The following is a 21,035-nucleotide window of genomic DNA, read 5'->3' as shown; positions in this document are numbered from 1 at the left end:
GCGTGTGGTGAGAGTGAATATTACCACATTTGTGTGGCCGTAACTGCAGCCATCACACACTGGTAGGTCTGTGCGCTCACAGACATTTGATTACGCACAAGCGGCCGCACAATTCATGTCCATCTTCATAATTTAAGTGCGAGTTACATGTATGGATCTGTGTGACCTCCGATTGTATAGTGTGGATTGTCTGTTCAGCTTGTTAAATACTAATTAAAGCAAATGATATGCAATTTAATTGAGTAGGTCATTATTATTTTAAAAAGTGACAGGTAAAAATAGAATATGACAGATTTGTTTTTATCTGGTAAAATGATGGACAAGAGAAAAGTTTAGGATAACCTCTGGTTTTCATCCACTGGTGGGTTTGAGCCTTACTATGGACACGAAACTCTGAAAATTTGAGTTTCTTCCTAGGCATGAGTAACAACATCTGGCAACGGTACACTTTAATCCTGGTTGGTTCACTTAAAGCTAGAGATGCTCCGATCTCATATTCATATTGATCACGATATTGATAAAAACTCTAGACTGGGTATCAGTGACCGTGTGTAACAGCAGATCTATTCAGTCAAATTCTATGCTGTGTTCTGAGCAGCATCATGTTTTGTTTTTTATTTTGCATTATATTCAGAATTCCTAATTGAACTTTCTGAACCATAGTGGAGGAAGGTTTGCTGCAGTTTATTTTTACATGTTGGACCAAGTTGTTTTTATCACTTTCAGTTTTATTTATTACTTATTTTACGTTTGCTGTTCAACCCATAAGTGTGCTGACTGAACAAATTAAAGTTTTTACATGTTTGACCAAGCTTGTGAAGCTACTGGTGTATTTCAGTGAGCTGCAAAGTTATCAAATAAATTTGTAATTCAGAACATTTATGTCTGTGTTTTAAAAAAAGAAACATTTTGAAGTCAATTCAACGCTGTGTTTCTGCATCGGATCGGCATCATCCGATACTAAACCTCAGATATCGGTATCGGAAGTAAAAAAAAAATTGGATCGGTGCATCCCTACTTCAAACCAACAGATGGAAATACGCCGAATTTGCTTTTTTTTTGCGATATTTTAAAAATGTGCTGTCTTTTAAGATTTTCCATCTTTGTTGTCTGTAACAAGCCGGTGTCTGTCTCTTCCTCAGGAACCCGTGCTCTTCTCGGGGACTCTGCGGATGAACCTGGATCCGTTTGAGAAGTACAGCGACGACGACGTGTGGAAAGCCCTGGAGCACTCGCACCTCCACAAGTTCGTCAGCAACCAGCCGGCAAAGCTGGACCTGGAGTGTTCGGAGGGAGGAGAGAACCTCAGGTGCGCTCAGCAAACTAAAAAGGAGCCGCTGAACAGATGCGTATCTGGTTCTTGTTACTGAACGTCTGCTGGTCTTTGATCTGCAGCGTGGGCCAGAGGCAGCTGGTGTGTCTAGCTCGAGCTCTGCTGAGGAAAACCAGGATCCTCGTCCTGGACGAAGCGACGGCGGCCATCGATCTGGAGACGGACGACCTCATCCAGTCCACCATCCGCACTCAGTTCGAAGACTGCACCGTCTTCACCATCGCACACAGACTGAACACTATTATGGACTACACAAGGTCAGAAAAGGGCAGATTTTTTTCCCCACATCTTCTCACCACCTTGAATGTATTTTATTGTGATTTAATATAAAACCAAACGTTTTCAAAACGTTTCACTAGTACAAATCTGAAAAGTGTGGTGTGCATTTGCATTTAGCCCCCTATTACTCTGATACAAAAGCAGTTTTTAGATTGTCAGATTATTAAATCCATCTTCCACTTGACAATCACTGATTTGTGTTAGGGCTGGGCAATACGGCTTAAACATAAAATCAGATTTTTTCATACCAATTTTAATCTACTTTTCTCTCATACATCTCTGATTAAAATAAATAAAAATTACAAATGGAGATATTTTGAAAAGCTGGTTTTTAGTTCAATCATCCTGTCTGTGAGTTTACATGATCTTAAAGCCCAAATAAATAGAAGCTCTGAAGCACGCTTGTCAAACAAGATGGCGACCATGGGCCTGTTGATGTCTGAACTACGGAAACCCAAAAAGTGCAAAAGTGAAAAAATAAATCAAGATTTACCAAAAATTAAGTCTTCAAAGGCAGAATATGCAATTAATTTAACAAATATGCGATTAATTGATCAAATCGATTAATTGCCCAGCCCTGCTTCTCACAGAAAAATCACAATAAAATCCAAGACTCTCGATCAGAAAAAGACGATTTAATGAGTGACTGACGATGAAAAAACACAGAGTGAAGACACAGATCAGAGTCCCCGTCTGTTCCTAAGCTACAGTCTTTTGACGTCACGGTAAAGCGAACGCTTTTATGGACAATGTCAACACTTTGTCACACATTAACGTGAATTATTGATCACAATAGCCTCTGTCCTCTGAATGATCCCTTAATGCCTCCGGTAATGGCCGTCGCCAACACGAGTATAAAGAAGATCAGCTGTTCGAACCCGGCTTTTATTACATCTCCCAGCTTCTGCTGCCGACATCCATCTTGGGGAATCGAGCGGAGTTCTGATCGTTGGGAACAGAGCCGGCGGACACTGTGTTCTCGTTGGGGAGCAGGAAGCAGGACTCATAATAAAAGAAACCATTGACGTTTACGGTTAAGCCTGATGGAGACTGACGTCTGCAAATCATTGTCCCTCACTGCTGTTATGCTGAGAAAGTGGCAGCTGGCAACACGGCCAACATGTGGTGTTGTCCCTGTGTTATGACTAAACGTTTAAGGGACCAGAACAGGAACTTTTCCCACATTTTGACAAGCTATGATCACGAACCTTAGAGTATTTTATGAATGTTTTGTGTGATAGACCAACACATTTAAATCAAATAGCCGTATCACCTGCTCAGTATGCAGTCAGGTTCTCCAGAGTCCTGCTGATGACCTGATTGTTGGACTCGGATGTGTTGAAGCAGAGAAAAGTTGTAAAAGTTGCAGGACTGAACCTGGAGACCAATATAAAGTAGATGGTCTCCTTGTAAAGGAGAAACATTATTATGCATAGTGCAAGTCAAAATATGAATCTGTCATGCAGTTTAAGATTTCCCATTTCTAACTAAACAGAGGAAGTCCGTCTCTTCATGGTGTGTTCGTCAGGGTGTCCACGGACCCTTAAGTCTTTGTCATGGCGGGATTATTTCATCTCGTACATTCTCATGGATGTCACTTTCTGTCAACCAAGTTTCCCATCTTCATTGCGTTGTGTCTAGAGGCAATTGAGGCTAACGCTAACCGCTATTTGGTAGCAAGTCAAACTTAAGGCTTTTAAAGACCTTTCTAATGCCACCTTCAGTTAAAATTTAGACTGAACAAACAATAAATTTAGGGTAACGTGATAGATACGTGATCATTGAACTTTATCTGCTTAACCTGTCACAGTGAGCGAAGCACGGTTGACGGCATCAGTTCACTCGCTCTTTGGTTTACCTGTCGAGTAATTTGTGCAGCAACAGTTTCAGGTTTTGCCACCGTGCCTCATAGCTGCTTAAAAAAACAACAGCGGGGAGTTGTTTTTTAAGAATAAAGGAGGAAAGTCACCAGCTTGGCAGTGTTTCAGATATTTACAACAACAAAATGAAAACCAAATCAATAATTATCGATATCGACTGACATGAAACACTTATATCGCAATACGTTTTCCATCCATGTCGCCCAGCCCTAATCTAGGGAATGACTGACAGCTGATGGTAAATTTGCACTTACCCATACATGCAAAAAAGCTAGCTAGCTAGCGAGGGTGCATTAGTGGTTAGTAAAGTCCTGATTGAACAGCCACAGATGGTCAGTACCTTTTGTTCTCTCTCTCATTGCAGAGTGCTGGTGTTGGACAAGGGACAGATAGCAGAGTTTGATACGCCCACAAACCTCATATCAAAGAGAGGAATCTTCTACGGCATGGCTAAAGACGCAGGACTGGCACAGTAGAGGATCAGCTCAGTTCATCGCAGCCTGACTCTGGGCTTTAAACATGGCAGCAGAGCTGTTCATCACTTTGTTCTTACCTGGACTTGCTACATGATTGTGTTTATGTTTTTCTTTAGGAGCACTTTCTGCTCGTTTTGAATGAAGCCTGAACTCATTTTTGCAGGCTTGGGTCAAATTGCATTTGGGGGGGAAAAGTTCTAGTTCTCATCAGAAGACATGCTTTTCTTTTCTTTTCTTTTCTTTTTTTCCTTTCTTTTCTTTTTCGGAGTGGTTGTTAACACCTGCAGCCACTCTTACAGCTGTCCTTCTGTCTCATGAACAGGAAAAAATAAAGCCATACACGCAGACGCTGCTTGACCCAAGCCTGCTCCTTCGTGCCTTCTGCCAGTGTGATAAGTGTGATAAGCCAGTGAATGTATCATATTTAAACTTGGCTCATTGCTGCAAAACAGCTAACAAGGAGGAACTTTTATTTTACTATTCAAAGAAGAAGACTGTGCCACTGTACCGTCCTCACGAGAGACAAAAAAAATACACTTTTGTGATAAAAACCCATGTTATTTTTGTACTGTACCTTTATTTAAACTACTTGTGAGATATTTGTATCATCTAGGGATGCTTCAGTTATATGTGTGATTCTTCTGTGAACCAAATGTATAAAAACTTGAATTCTATACCACAAAAATATGAAAATAAATAATAATAATAATATTGATATGCCTTTATTAAAAACAGAACAAAAAAACAACAACGGAAGATTAATCAGTGTGTGCTTTGTTCCTGACTTTAGCTCTACCAGATAAAAACTATGTTTGTTGATGTGGTAACATGTGGCTCACTTTATGACTAACTCTGAGAATACTAAAATGTGTTGTCACATCGTGTGAAAAAAAGGTAAAATTTTAAAATGGAGAAAAACTCCTTTTATGTATATTTTGAAAGTTTTAACACAAATTTATGTTCTGAGTGAAAAACCAGCTATAGACTTTGAAATACCTCAAGAAGATAATTGAACTGTTCAGTAAAATCATTTTAAAGTATCACAAATGGTCCTCTTCTGGGAAAATTTGAAGGAATGAAACAGAATTGAAGATTTCTGTGTTAAGGGCAAAAACAATATCCGATTATGTCTAATTAGTTAATTCCCCATTCTACCATTAAACAACCTGAACTGAACTTGAAATATTTAATGTGTCTACTTGCAGTTATTTTTGAATTATCACATTTATAAATATTTAATTTCTTGTTTATGAATTTTCTTGCCCCCCTCTTTGGGTTGAAGTCTTTGGGTTATTTCCTTTAACAGTTTTCTTGGCTTTTTTGAGACTTAACCAATGTCATTTTAAATGTGTCTGAGTGGAGACACATTTAGATTGGTTTGAAACTTTTTCACAGCACAAGTATTATTTATCTTGAATTCCTGAATCTGTGTATGCAACCTGATTTAAAACAAACAAAACAACCCGGTAGGTAGGTGCATATTGTGAGTTAAAATATTCGTAAAGAGCTGACCAAAAACATTAGCACAGTTGCTGATGGTACCTCGACCGGATGGTGCTGCTATACACTTTGAACGCCAGGTGGCGCTTAGTAAGTACATTATTTCAGTCTATCAAACGTGCAAAGGCGCATAATAAACGCCAGATGGCGCTTTTACTCCAGGGATGGCGTTCTTTAAACTTTAAACCACTGCACCCGAATGTTTACATTGCACTTGGTGATGTAAGTTCAGCCAAATAAACTTATTCCAATGAGATTACGGTACGATGTCCTTGAGCTCATCTACAGGCATCGTGAAGTTTGGATTAACAGTATGGTGGAGATAAACAACAATCCTGTTAGTCTTCACATATCCAGGTGTAGCACACTTTGGTAATTACCAGCCTCCCTCTTGCAGAGAAGTTTTACTCTTTGGGATCCTGCAGTAACCCACCACCGTTGTTCTCGGTAAACATTTTTTCTAAGCTCACCCTGCTTTTCTAAGAATGTTCTCACTAGCTCCCCGAAGGGCTTGTTTTCCTCCTGCAGTCTGACTGACGGTGGCCTGTTTTGCTCCCCGTTTTAAGGCTCCTTGGACTGCTTGGTGTGTTTCAGGAAAAAAAAAAAAGAGAAAGATTCCAAATGAAAATCCCACACCTGAAATGACCTCTGCAGCTTGTACCTGCTTGTTTTGTGTTTGTGAAACAGATGGAAAATGTGTCATTTTTAAAACTAACCCGGGTGGGTTTTATTTTTGATAACTCCACAAGCCAGACCCAGTAAAAGAGCTAGAGGTAGCAACAGTTTTAGGAAGAGCAGATCTCAGATCCCTTACGACAAGATATGCCTCTTGTTCTATTAAGAGGCAATCTGCGGCTAGGATTTCTTAATATTTCCTCCAAACTTAATATTTGGAATTTTTATAAGCTCCTAACTGATGATAGCTTATAAAAACTGATTATGTACCCACCCTGTTTTTGTCCCTGATGTGCCAAAAACTGAGATGTCTTGAGGTGAATGAGAGCTCTGCTGCCAGAATCTTCTGTAATGCCCATGGCCAATTTTATCTGGAGTGGCAGAAGAGTTGGGTTCTGGGGTTCTGACTTGCCCCAGCACTTCGTACCACAGGCGCTTAACTCAGACATAAAAGCATGACTGACGAAAAAGTTTAGAAGTTTTTAGAAAACTTAATTCAGAATTTGCCAGAATGTTTCTGAATATTATGTCTGCAAATATGATCTGATTAGGATGTTCTTTCACTCTCCAGAGTTCTCCGATAAGTTACTGGAAGTCCTGGGCTTTCCCGTCACTGACATAAAAGTAAGATCAGGCTCATTCTCTTCCTGTTAGACGCTGTGGTCCTGTTGGGGTGGAAAAAGTTGAGTGTTATCAGCATGTGGTAAAATATTTTGAATTATGCTACTCTACAATCTGAGCTATTCAGAGAATGTGACAAGAAGTAGGCCGTAAACCGAGCCTTGAGGAACCCCACATGTGTTGTTTGTTAAATCAAATTTATGACAGGGTAGTGAAACAAAGCAATCCCAGTCTGCCATGTAGTTTGATTTGATCAGTTCTGCTATGTAGCACTGACATTTAGTAATATGACAATGAAAACACCAAAGGGCAAGTGAGAATAGCCTGTTAACCTTGACATGAAGATTTTCAAATGGTCAGAAGGACCTAGAGAAAACCCCAGATTGGCCTCAACACTATCATATAACCCTCATCACCATGTATAGATTAGTCTTAGCTCTCTTTGCTTACAATCTATTCAAAAATGCCTATTTCACACATACCGACAATCATATTGGAAGCACATTGCTGCCATCTAGTGGCCAACAGACCACATCACACTGACACCAGTGAACATCCAGGGAGATGGAGCACAATTAGGAGCATTTTGTGGCCCTCTGGAGGTTGATGCTGATGCACCACTTTACTTTTTATTTTTCTTCATAGAGAGATTTTCACTGACAAAAAAAATCTTCTTATTTTACCCACAACACAGGAGTCCTTTTGTATTAACGATTTTTCTGCTTCCGTTGATTATATGGATAAACACAGCCAACACTGACCCATCCCCGACTCTTGTTGCCAATGGACCTAAAAACATTTTGGCAAGACCTTTTTTACATTTTAGATCAACAATTATTTCATCCTCAACTTAAGTGTGACTTTTTGATACATTTCATATTTATATCGTTTTTAATGTGGTGAATGGATGTTTTAGTTTAATGTTTAGCTTTCTTGGTTAACCTAAATTTCCAAATGTGCTATACAAATACAAGATTATTGCCAGCGCCAATGAAACTGTGGTTGCTGGCAATATGACTGTAATATGCAACAACAAGACTGTGGCTGATGCCAACAGGAGCATAGAGGCCAGGAATGACTGTCACTGAACCCAACAGGAGTATTGCTATGGGCAAGGAAACAGTAGCCAGCGCCAACAAGTCGGTGACCTGTGGCAATGCTGCCAATGGGACAATAGTTCTTCCCAACAGGACTGTGGCCATTGCAAATAGTGCTAATGAAACTGTGTTAGTTGGCAATGTGACTGTGGTGGCCTCTGCTAATAGGAGCGTTAACGGCAACATGACTATGGCCAACGCCATCACCTTAACTGTGGTTGATGATAATAACAGAACTGTGATTGTGGGTAATGAGACAGGGTCCAGTGCCAATAGAACTGTGAACGTTGCAGGCAACAAGACTGTGGCTGGTTCCAATGCAACAGTGGGTCCAGACAGCCAGGCTGTGGCTGGTGCCAATAGAACTGTGGATGCAGGCAAGAAGACTTTGACTTACACCAATGGGAGTCTAATTGCCATCAAGCCAATTATTGCCACTGCCAAGGGTATTGTGGCAAACGCCGCTACCACCACTATCAGTGTTGCTGTCAAGGGTGCCATCACCATTGCTCCCACCAGGGGTGCTGTGGCCGCCATCAAGGACACTGGGAACAGGCAGACAAAATGACTTTTTAAGAAGTTTCTGAACTTTGGAATAGGGAAGCTCATAAATTAAGATTTTCCATGTCCATGTGAAATTAAATGACTTTAATCCATTTTGAGATGGATGGTAGTTATCGAACCACAAAATGAATATGAAGTGAACACAAGTTACCATTGTTAATTGATGACAAACTATGAAAAATGTAGAACATTTCAAATGTCTAAACAGTGCAAACTACTAAACTGAGCTACAGTGCAATCTCTTGACCACACCAGTGGACTCTAGTCTGTCTCTTTCCATGTTGTAGCACAAGTCCTTATCCTGGTCTCCCAGTAATGTTGAAATACTTTTGTGCTCTAACAAACTGCCATCAAAGATTGAATCCTTAAATAACCTGGCCTGAAGGCATGCCTATCAAGTGTCTGAGCTCATTCCCACTTGATTACAGAGAACAAGTTGGGGATTTCCTCTGTGAGCCATCTATAGCCTTAAGACAACAATTTAAAAAAAGTTTTATTTAAAACTTATTAGTTCAAACTGACCTGTCTAGACTAAACTCTCCATCGATGAGCTCTACTTGCATATTTTATAGAAAATAAACCAATTCAGTTGAACTTGAACGGTTATATTGGAAATATTGATCATTTAACCGATCAGTAATAACCCTCATGTTTTCACAATTAGACAGAGGACGAATGCTCAGAGTAAAATTGCGTACCTAAAGATTTGACTATCAAATGTACATCAATGTTCATCTCTGAGAAACAAATGCAGAAAAGTTTTAGGTGCAAGTCGGTTTGGAAAAGGAGGAACTCTTAGGTCCATCAACATGAACTGCTGCAGTCCTAGAACAAGACGAGAGCAAGGCTTATGTTTGGTTCAGATGATGGTTTAATTAGTTGCAACCATCTTGGATTCTGCTCTGGGTTCTGGAGCTCAGTCAACTGTTCCGTCTGTTGGTTCTGTGGTACAGTCTGGACGTCTTGGTGGTTTCTATCTTTGGAAATCACAACTGAACATGTAAGAGACACTAAAAGTAATCCTGCTGGATAATTTGGGGACTCGTCTTGGGTACAAGAAGACCATGAAGGCGATACGACGAAACTTCCTGGAACTTTAAAGATCAAAAGGACAGTAAACGAAAGCTATTTTGCAACTGAATTGTAGAGTAATGGGTCAGGCTTGGTTTTCATTCCAGCCATATTTCTTCTTCCCACTGGTTTAATGTCTCGTAGGGCTGACCCAGCATTGGGAGCCGCCAACCACAGTATTTTAGCAAAGGGTGCCATGTTTCATTATATAGCTGTTAAGAAAGATGGATTCGAAAACCCTGGTGCTTACATTTCTTTGTAACAGTCGGTGCCAAAAGCATACTGTATAAAATGTAACCAGCTCAACCCAAGAATGCATCGATTTCAGCAGCTTACTCCGTCCTAAGCTAGCAGGATCCTTACCTAAGAAAAAATGCTATTTGACACCTCATATTTAAAGGGGTTTTAGATTAATACTTAATGCATTTAGACATAATATGCATGCATCTGTATAATAAGATTGTTTCAGCTCAATAATGAAGGCTTGAACAAAACGTATTTTGCTCCTTAGAGTGACAAATTTGCGCACACAGCTTCCGTCAAAAACATGCCATCGCTAAAGAGGCAGCAAAGGACAACGTGTTTTCTTGGTCTGATGTTTATTACGTCAAATGGCCGGCTTGTTCAGGTGTCAATGACATAATTTTTTAGAGTAGATAAGCTGACAAGCAATCATACGTGCATAATATGAGCAGTTGTTTGTGATTAGTGGAGAAACACAATTATAATCCCTCTTACAGGTTTGAGAGCCTCAGCTCTGCCAGCTCTTCAAGATCCCAGATAAACAATGGCTTTGCTTGTTTCACACAAACAAAACGCAGAGGTTTGCAACATAGACATATTCAGAAAAATCAGTGTCTGCATCAAGAACAAACAACCCCCACCACATACACTCTGGCACAGCGTGAGTCCGTAGTTATTGCATTGGAAGGCAAGACTAATAGCTCCCCTGTCCTCAGCTGAACTGTGGGGGAAACCATTCAAAGCGGTTTACACAGGAAAGGAATGAGCAGCCCAAATTATAATAACAGCTTCATTCATTAAACGCCGTGCCAACACACACGCCTGCTGAGGGGAACGTCTCCTGCTCTTCAAAGTAATTTTTTTTTTTCATAAGTTGTACTGTCCTCATCTCACCTCTGCAGCTTCACAACTCAGATTTGTGAGCCTTCATGTTTGCTATTTTAAGTCTCAACTCGTTGATGATTTGATTCAGTGATGCGGAACACCTGCTGCTGTTTCCATTACCAATGTGCGCAAACCTTTTCCATGTCCGGTCAATGTCGAAAAACACATTTTACGCTAATGCACCGTTTCCATTAAACAAGAAGTTAAACTAAAATCGCACGTGAATAAGCTGGTTAACGCAACAAGTCATTAAAAATGAAGCAGCAACGGATGTAAACATTTACGTGAGATATACTGATAATTGGCCAAGGCGCTCGCGCTCTTGTCTATCAGCCAATCAGAAGGGACGTCGGTAACTTATTCGGCGCAGATGTGTGGCGGTTTGGGGAAATTGTAGTCGGTAATTTTACAGAAAAGTTATAAATTCAATACATTCAAATGAGACACAACTTTTTTTTCTTTTTTTTTTAAAAAGTCATCATCCTACTACTTCCTGTTGTCTTCTATGTCTTCTCTGGCAGGAGTAACGTGCAGCTGACGATCACGTGACTCATGTGATGTGAAAGGTTTTTCCATTGCAGTTTTGTTTCGATGAGGCTGAAAAACCACTTCATCCTACCACAAAACCTTTCCATAGAAAACCATGAGTTTTTCCAAAATTGCTGTGTTTCTTTTAAATTTATTTTCATAATTTCAAGTTGTGGAATTCTGTGGTTAATGGGAACCCAGCAAGTAGTATTAAGTATGAATGTACCGCAGCTGTGTTTCCATTCACCATATAATTGCACAAATTGGAATTCTGAAAATAAATTTGCTTAATGGAAGTATGCTGATTAAAAATATATATGTTTTGTATTGAAATGAGTGTATTTCACAAAACTTAAATGTTAACACTTTTTTTCTACATCTCACAGACATTACTACTGGTACAACCTGACACATGTGGTGTTTGTGACCTCAGGACACGGTCAGTTTTCTGGTTTGAGAATCTCTCTGTCTTATCTTTGCATTTTCCCTGTGTTGTTGTTGTTGCTTTCATGACCTCCCAGGCAAGTAATTCATAGCTGAGTGTGAGGTGGCGATAATAAGAGTCAGCTTCTCTGATTCTGGGGCCATGCTGGAAAAACTGATGGACTGTTCTTCCCTCCAGGTCGGGGGTTCATCTCCACCTCAAGCTGAAGGAAAAGTTAGAGTATTTTTGGTGTTTTTCTCACAAATATTGTCAAAATGGAGATGGGTTGGGGCTTTGTCTGCTGTACTGTGGGCTCAGCTGAGGCATGAAGCATTTCATTTAACAGTCCTCCAGGTCCAAAGACTCACTTACGGCCATGATAACAGAAATGAGATCCGAAGAAGATCCAGCGCCTGCTGCAAGTAGTAGATAGATGGACGGACAGACGGACAGACAGACGGACAGACAGACGGACAAATGTTCATAAACATTTGAAGTCCTCAGAGCCCAGCAGCTGGAAAGATGCACAATTTTGTCTGATTTTAGCAATTTAAAAATAGTCCAACAGAAGATTTTTAGAGCTACAAACTGAACTTCAAAGTTAAGTCTACACACAGATCTTACAGATGTCCCAAATTAAAACTTAGGTATTTTCTCCACTTTTTAATTTTTTTTATTTATTTTTTTACAAAATTTAACTGTCTGGGCTATATGGGATTTAAACTTCCACAGTGTTTTAGGCTAGTTAAACATCTCACACATGATAAAAACTACAAACAATTCAGAAAACACAAACTAAAACTCCAATGCAGCTTAATTTGATTTTAATTTGAGTACAAACAAACTAATTTCATTCTATTCTCTGCATGTTGCAGCTTTAACATCAACATGCAGATGAAGACTTGGTGTTTATTTGAGAAAATAGTGGTGAACATGATGACATACTTTTGTATATTTGTACTGATGGATGGAAACAAATTTTATTTCTAAATCTTTTATGGCACCATCGGCCTTTACTGAACAGTAAATAGACAGGAAACAGAATGTAGAGAGGGGAACGGCGTGCAGCGGAGGGTCCGAGACCGGGAATCAAACCAACAACGTTGAGGACTGTAGCCTCCACACACATAAACCTAACTTATAAAGGATATCATTTTGATTGTGTCCCATGCTTTTATTGATTTTTTTTACCACAACAAAAGAAAATGAGCACAAACATACCAAGCAAATCTAAAATTATATAGTAGTATGATGGGCATTTTTCAATTGGGATTTTGAAAGCACTGATCAACCTATTTGTCTCTTTCTGCATATTGTTACTACTTTCATTATATTGTAGAAATCAGTTGTCACTTTGACATTAAAAAGATGATTTTTTTTGTCAAAACAGCCCACTTTCGTTGATTTGGATTGATTTGTAAAAACAAAAACATTTTTTTTCCACTGTGTGTCCTATTAAATAAAAATTCCCTGCTGTTGGTTTAGATCAGTATGATGTTTATTACAATGTTTCTTTCATCACAACTTATACTGAAGTCTAGAAAAAAAAAGTTGTTCTTGTTCTTAGAAAATTAATTATCATGTCACAGTCAGCCCCATCATCAGATGGAAGTTGAACATTTTAGTGTTTTCAGGCCCATCGCTATGTCATGTTAACACATTACATGAATGAAATCAGACTGAAGTGGACAATAAGGGTTATAACAAAAATAATAATAATAAAAATGAGCCAAATTCAGAAGATTTTTCAGGGTTAATTAAGCTTAAGGACATTTCCACTTGCAGGCCTCCTTTATTATAATCTTGCCTTATTAAGATCATTTATGTCTCTTTCTACCAGTTTAGTTTCTTTTATTTTTTTCCCCATCTTTGATGTTATTTCAGTGTGGAAAAAATATGAAAATCTAAAACAGATCATTTTTGACTGGGGCAAATTCAGTGTTAATGGTCCGGTGCTGCCTGGTGATGCCAGGTTCAGATCCCAGCTGGAGCCTTTCATCACTACGACGCATCTCATGGATTCCAACTGAAATCCATTTAAGTTTTTGTTTGTCACAAACTTAAATGGATTTGTGGAAAATGTTCATGGGACAAGTTTAACTTTCTAATGCCATCTATGCAGTTATGTTCAAAATTATTCAGGCAGATTTAGATTTTAATTAATCTTTAATTAATGTATTGAACCAGAGTTCCAAATTAATTTTTTTAGATGGAAACAAAAGATTAGGGTGATGGCACAGAACTCAAAAGTTGGAGATCATTAACAAAGACGTATCATAAATATACAAGAGGAAAAATTAGGATAAAAATTATAAGAAAGATTTAATTGCTTTAACACCAATATATACTGAGAAGAGCATAAATACCTGATGCCTTGCACCTTCTGATGAAAATTTAAGCTAATGTGATTTTCTTTATGTTCAAAATTTATTATTGCTCAAGAGAGTTGCATGTCTGACTGAGAAACGGCTGTAAATCCGCCAGCGGATTTAACGATTCAATCATTCTGGACTCACGTACGTTAAGTCAGCCTGACCTTCTGCCGCAGGACGAGCGGCGTCGACATCACTCCTGCTCTAGAGCAAAGCTCTTAATTTTTCATTTCCACCTTAAGACCGCGGATAAACAGAACATCTGGTTTTAATGTCAGCAGACGTTAAATAAATCTTCTCAAAGCAACACGTTTCCTTTCTTAACTCCGCGCGTCTTGGCGCGCCGCGCGCCCTGGCGCCGCTGGAGACCGCAAAGGTTTAAACGGGGTTACCAGCAATCCCTTTAACGGCCAGGTGCCCCCCCTCTGCCCCAACCCCAAGTGGCGCTCCGACTTATTAAAACAGCTTCTTCCTGCATCGCAGGAGCAACTCCTAATTGTCTTATTGCGAGCCACTTGGCGAGTGATGACCGCAGATTAGGGAGCGAAAAGCAGACCGCCAGCGCCGCGACTTCACCGGGACTCATCAGCTCAGCCCGCGTCAGGTGGCTTCCTGTCGCCCGGCATTTCTTTGAACAAGTGTAAGTGTTTTTTTTTGTTTTGTTTTGTTTTGTTTTTTTAAGGGGGTCGCTGGATCTCAGACCCGCATCTCTGTCTCCGATCTTCACCACTTGTCGAGTTGAGATGCGCTGGATGCTGTTTCCACGGTGGATCTGGTTCCTGGCGTGCGCGTCCGCGCGGATGGAGCTCGGCGGCGCAGCTCTGCCCCGTGACACCTACTTGCACGCGGGCATCTGCCCCAATGAGATTAACCCCAACCTGTGGGTGGATGCCATGAGCACCTGCACGCGGGAATGTGATTCTGATGAGGTAGTTTATGTTTTTTTTGTTGTTGTTGTTTTTAATCACTGGTAGGCAGAAGAGTTTTAAAGTTTGAAATCTGTATTTTAGGGCTATGAAGTGTCTTCGTAAAGTATTCACACCCTTTGAACTTGATAATGTTTTTTTCCGTATGAGTACAGATTGAAAGACCGATAAATAGTATTACATAATTGCAATATGAACGGAAATCGACACATCGCGGTCTTTTGTTTTTCTTTTTCTTCTCCTTCTTTTTTTTTTTTTTTTTACAAATAAAAATCTCACGTTTTTGCGTCCTCTAACCAGTTTTCACCCCATGCATCACTCTGATGTCTCTGATCAGCTTCCTGTCAGTCTACCTGGTCATGATGCCCCACCGCCATGTTCTAGGCTTGTTAGTTTTCTGTCACACGGTGTTTGCCAAGTAGCCCTGAACCTTCAAATTTGATCTCTTCTCACAATGTTTATCTATAAGTCGTCTGAAATTGAACTTCTTATGGCTTTCTTTTAACAATGTTCCACAACTAATAGTTGTCTTGTCAACCTGAGTGTAGATCACAGTTCTTCCTGTTACCATGGAGCTTTCGGCTGCTTTTCTGCCTAACGCTCTCTTTGCCTGGCTTCTATGTAGGTTAGGAGTTGTGCTCACTCTTTTCATTCTTGGAAAATTGATTGAAAGGTGCTTCATTGAGAGGTTCAAAGCCCTACAAGTGGCTACGTAACTTAAATTGCTTTTAAACTTATTCTTTAGCCACTCTGCTGTGTTCCTTGGTCTTCCTTATGTCGCTTGTTTGCTAATATTCTCTAACAAACCTTTGAAGCCTCTCCCATACTTCATCCAAAGTGTTGAACTTGATTCTCATTAGCTGCGTTTCCATCGACCATATAATTGTGCAATTTGACATTTTAGAAAAAAATGTTTTTTGATCAAAAGTTTTGTCTCTAGGATGAGGATGTTTGTTTTTAGCCATATAAAAATTGGTCTATTTTGCAGAACTGCAATGGAAACACTTTTTTCATATGATCACCAATCACATGTTGCCACTGGCGCAAACCACAAAGAAGACGGCAACAGGAAGTAGATAGGGGATCGTGAAGCAGCGTGTTTTTTAATTACGTATCGCGTGAACAAACTTACTCACGTGGTTTTAGTTGTGCTTCTTATTTAATGGAAACACCACAAATGTGAAATTGTGATTTTCAATATTAGCAGTATATTGATAAAGTTTTGCACACATTTGTTATGGAAACGCAGCTATTAAGGTAGGTGCATGACGAAAATTGTCTTTTTCTTGACACCAGGCCCTAGTTGGTCTATTTGGCCAGAGCTCTATGCGATGTATTGTGGGATTGGTCAGACATTTGCGGACCGCAATGTTGATCTTACGCTTCAGTCCACTCTCACTATCTGGTTTTTGTGTCGGCGACACAAATACTTTTGAGGATTGCTTATCATGTACATCATTCAAGTTGAGGAATTAGGTACAGTTGTATAATTCATCGTCAAATGGCATTGTCATGCTCAGCCAACATCGTCCCTTCCTCCACCTGTTCAGTGAATTTATACATGTTCATCTCTAAGGCTCTGATGTATACTGAATCGGAAGGAGTGTTCCCCAGGTGGTCTGCGCCATGTATGACGGGTTTGTGTGTAAATATGAATGTCCTGCAATCCTTTGACACTGCATCGACTGTTTGGCTATGGATGAAACATGAGAGAGTCTTAAGTCCCTCACAAACCATCTTGATTAAATAGCAAGAGTAAAATACACACAATTTAACTCTATATATGCCAAGTTACATGAGTTCTGAAGGTAATTAACTGCAGTGGGTTTTATTTATGTGTATAACAAGCTGAATAGAAATCCATGCCTAAGATTAGTATTTCTTAAAAAAGAAATACACAGAAAATCAAGTATTATTTAAAACCCACTTTGAAATGATGTGATACTTTATTTTGGTCTTTGACATAAAATCCAAGTAAATGAGTTGAAGCAACTTGACAAAATGTGAGAAAGTGCCAGGCGTTGGGCTGCTTTGCAAGGTGTCGTATTGTTTTTGTTGATTGGAGTGTGCGAAGCACTTCCTACTCCTCACTTGTAAAATCCACCCCATGCACTGAACATCCTTCATGAGCAATTTTCTCTTTGATTCTTACAGGAATGTGAGTCCTTTGAAAAGTGTTGCCAAAATGTCTGTGGGAACCACAGTTGCGTTGCTGCCCGCTACGTGGATGGGAAGAAGGGCCCTGTGGGAATGCCTAGGGAAGCATCGTGTGCCAGCTTCATGTGCACCCAGCAGGGCTCCGAGTGTGTCATCTGGGAGGGCCGCCCCTTGTGTAAATGCCGGGACCGCTGCGAGAAGGAGCCAAACTTTACCTGTGCCTCAGATGGCATGACTTACTACAACAAGTGTTTCATGGATGCAGAGGCATGTTCTAAGGGCATCACCCTCTCAGTTGTCATGTGTCGATTTCACCTCACCTGGCCCAACATGAGCCCTTTGCTTCCCCAGTTGACCACGGTTCATCCTACGACTACCCCCTTTCAGCCCACCGTCCCACTACCATTGGAACCTGAACAACCCGTGTTGGTCACCAGCCCCATTCATCAGACCGTAAACGTGGGTGAAACAGCTAGCTTCCTGTGCGATGTCACCGGTCAACCCCAGCCTCAGATCATGTGGGAGAAACGGCTGCCCTTGGGAGATGTGAGGGTGATCATGAGGCCCAATAATGTGTTGGGGAACATGGTGGTCACAAACATTGGCCAGCTGGTCATCTACAACACCCGGCTGCAAGATTCTGGGGTCTATACCTGCATAGCTCAGAACCCGTCTGGTTCAGTCCAGGTCCACCACCCGCTCACTGTGCTCTCAGCAGAGGTGTTCAGCACTCTGGGCCCCAAGAACTTGACTCGCTGCCTCCCTGAAGAATGCCAAAACCCCTTTGACAACCCAGAGGACTGTGGAACGGGGCTGGAGAAAGTCAGCTGGTACTATGAGCCCAAATCCAACAACTGCTTTCCCTTCAGACACTGCCACAGCAGCAATGACCAGTCACCCAGAAAAGTGTTTGACACATACGAGGGTTGCATACAGTGCTGTGGACCGGAGGTGTCCAGGCCCTGCGGACTGCCTGCCCTGCAGGGCCGCTGTAAGGCCTATGAGCCCCGGTGGGCGTACATTAGCACCATGGGCAAGTGTCAGTCCTTCATCTATGGAGGCTGTGAGGGAAATGACAACAACTTTGAGTCAAAACAGCTCTGCGAGGAAATGTGCCCCTTCCAGAAAAACCACCAATGCAAAGCTTGCAAACCGAGAGGCAAGATGGTGACGAGCTTCTGCCGGAGCGACTTTGTGGTCTTGGGCCGCATGACGGACATTACGCAAGAGAACGACTCGGGCCACGCCCTCGTGACTGTGGAGGAGATCTTTAAGGACGAGAAGATGGGTTTGCGCTTCTTCGGCAAAGAACCTCTCGAAGTTACTTTCCTCAACATGGACTGGAACTGCCCATGCCCAAACATAACGGGCGCGGCCGCGGAAGGTCAGGTCATCATCATGGGCAACGTCAGCGAAGGCATGGCCGTACTCCAGCCTGAGAGCTACGTGGGTGCTTCCACTCCCCGTCGGGTACGGAAACTGAAAGAGGTCATCTCGAAGAACACCTGCAACATCCTCAAAGCAATCACCAACAGCCCTCAGTAGGATTCTCACTGCACAAAGCGTGGACTTGACAAAACTGTAACAAACTCTTGTGAGCTCGACCTCACTGAGGCGTTGTTTGAATCTTTTGATTCGAAAGTTCATGTTTCTTGGAATTCTTTGCTCGTTTATTTTCCCCAGTTGTATCTTGTTCATCTAGGATTTTGTATATTTTAGTTTCTGTTTTGCTTAATAATGTAGGATGGAGATGTCCTTAATTTTTGTCTTATTGTGCTGTGAACAGGCATCCGCATTGCAGATTTATTTTGCTTTTACTTTTGTCAAATCTAATGGTTTCAGAACCCTAATGATAACCTGAAAACATTTAAATGCAGTGTTAAATTGTTTTATTTATTTAGAGAAGAAAAAAATCAACCTTGTTTAAGGTGGAAATTTGTTAAACTATAAAACTGAACAAATTTTAAAATTACAAAATGTAACAAATGCTAAATAATAAATTTTCTGCAATTGACCATATTTTTTGGAAAGTTGCTTTCAATCAACTTCTCAGTATGGAAACGGTTACGGAGCCATTTGTAATCTTAATGCTTTTGTGGTTTTGTATTCACCCAAGTTTTCTGTCCAATATAAAAATAAAATTTATGATACCAAAAATTTTAATGAACCAAACAGAATAAGCAAAAACAACAGAAATTTATTGGGGGCCAATCCACTAGCTTATTACTAATTATTATTACTTTTCATGACCTCCATCAGAATGGAGAACTAATCTTTTTTTATTTTTGTATAATTTAAATGGCCTTGTATGTGTATAGTCTATTATTACAGCTCTGCTTCCAATCAAGAACCTTGTATATACACATTATATCAAACCAAAGTACCTGTTAAACTTAATATAAGCTTTGATTTGTTTGATTAAAATGATTTGTTATTGCAACTTTTTTTTTTTTTTTACAACCAATTCTATTCTTTTTTTTTATTAACTTTGCTTTTCTTTTGGGGCTATTTATTGCCATATAGGCTTTGTATTTTATTGTGTATGTAATATCTCTATAAATAAATTGATTGTTTTTTAAATGTGTTTTGTTATGTGCATAATCTACACACACATAACTCCATGATTAGGATTCTTCCTGTGCGCTGACATTAAGCTCTCTCTACCTCTGTGGCTTATCTGACAGGCTGATAAAAGAGACTTGGGAGTTGTACATTCCCAGCTGCCTCCCCCCCCCAATGCTTACCCTAAAAAACTTCAAAACAGAACCATTCATTCTAAAGACCCCAATGGCATTGTAAAAAGCTTCACCCTATTTTGATTTGCCTGCGAGGTCCAGCCTAATTGGGTGAGGAGCCCGAGTTGTAAACCTCAGATCCACTCCCATAGAGGAGTTATGTGTTTCATGCGGTGCCAACAGAATTCTCTGGGTTCCTAGGAAAAGGCCTTGGTGGGCTACGACGAGGGTGTTCCACTTCCCAGATGAGGTTCTGTTTCCCCCATCCACACTGGCGATGGAGGCAGGACATTACCGCAACTACAGGGCTCCTTTACTGGCTGCTGTTGAGTGAAGAAATATTAGATCTACAGCACTTTGGGATCCAATGACAAAGTCATAAGCAACATAAACTTAACAGCTGTGAAATGTTCACGGGGTTGCTGGGCAATGCATCGCCTGGAAATGCTTTTATTTACGAAATGTATCATTCAAATTAATATCACAGAAGAGAAACATCTACATTTTGTGTTCAATTTTCACAATACACTGTCGTTGATACATTAATGTGAGAAAACACAATATATAAGAAAAGCTGTGGTCCATAGTTTATGTTAAAATGCATAAATTTCAAAACGTTTTTTTCAATTTAAGTCAAGGTCATTTTTATTATCTTGAACCCTGCAGTGTGCTCCACCGTAACATATAAGTGGTGTTTTTTGTTTTATTTTAAACATTACTATATAGATAGCAAAAGCCAAACCAAACAGCTTTTTATTATTATTAAATGCTAGCAGCGCTAACTACTCTTATCGCTAAATGATGGGACTGCAAACATAAAATATAAACTCTAGAATCATTTTCATTGTATGACTTTTAAAAAAAAAACTTTCCTGTTCTTTTATTTCATAATAACAACAGAGTCGCTAAAAAAAGGAAATACACCTTTGGTCATTACCTTTAAGAAATGGAGGAAGTATTTCTTTAATCATTCTCTGGTTGACTAGCAGAGGCAGCTAATGAGGACGGCACGTCGGACTGGCTGCCAATCTACGGTTAGCAAACAATAAAAAGATGTGCTCACAAATCATTTGATCGGCAGGTTGATAATGGGTGCCTGTACATAAAACACTGCAACAGAAAGAGAACAAAGACACAAAAGGGTTGTGAGAAGGCTAGCTAAACGTTAGCAGTCAAAAATGCTAACGTTGGCATCTGCTACGGAACATCGTAACAGCCCTAAAGTAAAAAGGTTTTTTCACCTCTTCTAAGTAATCAAATCTGATATAG

The 21,035-nt window shown here is 40.2% G+C and overlaps 2 protein-coding genes across 2 annotated transcripts in view; both read left to right on the top strand.

Moving 5' to 3' along the window:
• Positions 1 to 3,968, top strand: part of abcc3 (ATP-binding cassette, sub-family C (CFTR/MRP), member 3) — a 43,522-nt gene extending 39,554 nt beyond the window's left edge. The window contains exons 28-30 of the mRNA XM_007561180.2: positions 1,143 to 1,309; positions 1,396 to 1,590; positions 3,857 to 3,968. Of these exons, the coding sequence (XP_007561242.1) occupies positions 1,143 to 1,309; positions 1,396 to 1,590; positions 3,857 to 3,968 (474 nt within the window). The remainder of the gene's footprint in view (positions 1 to 1,142; positions 1,310 to 1,395; positions 1,591 to 3,856) is intronic.
• Positions 3,969 to 14,408: 10,440 nt separating this feature from the next.
• On the top strand, positions 14,409 to 18,946 carry LOC103144270 (WAP, Kazal, immunoglobulin, Kunitz and NTR domain-containing protein 2-like). The gene is made up of 2 exons (XM_007561171.2): positions 14,409 to 14,877; positions 17,029 to 18,946. Exons 1-2 carry the CDS (start codon positions 14,692 to 14,694, stop codon positions 18,574 to 18,576), a joined length of 1,734 nt encoding a protein of 577 aa, XP_007561233.1. The 5' UTR covers positions 14,409 to 14,691; the 3' UTR covers positions 18,577 to 18,946.
• Positions 18,947 to 21,035: the final 2,089 nt, after the last annotated feature.

This window comes from Poecilia formosa, unplaced genomic scaffold (assembly GCF_000485575.1).
Source record: "Poecilia formosa unplaced genomic scaffold, Poecilia_formosa-5.1.2 Scaffold4, whole genome shotgun sequence".
In the NCBI taxonomy this organism is placed as follows: domain Eukaryota; kingdom Metazoa; phylum Chordata; class Actinopteri; order Cyprinodontiformes; family Poeciliidae; genus Poecilia; species Poecilia formosa.
The sequence above is the reverse complement of the archived record's forward strand: the minus strand, read 5'-3'. Positions and strand labels throughout refer to the sequence as shown.

Bases quoted from the DNA above. Each gene is read 5' to 3' on its own strand.
- LOC103144270 (XM_007561171.2), top strand. From the start codon at position 14,692: ATGCGCTGGATGCTGTTTCCACGGTGGATCTGGTTCCTGGCGTGCGCG. The intron at 14,878-17,028 runs GTAGTTTATGTT...TGATTCTTACAG, and splicing joins GGGAATGTGATTCTGATGAG to GAATGTGAGTCCTTTGAAAA.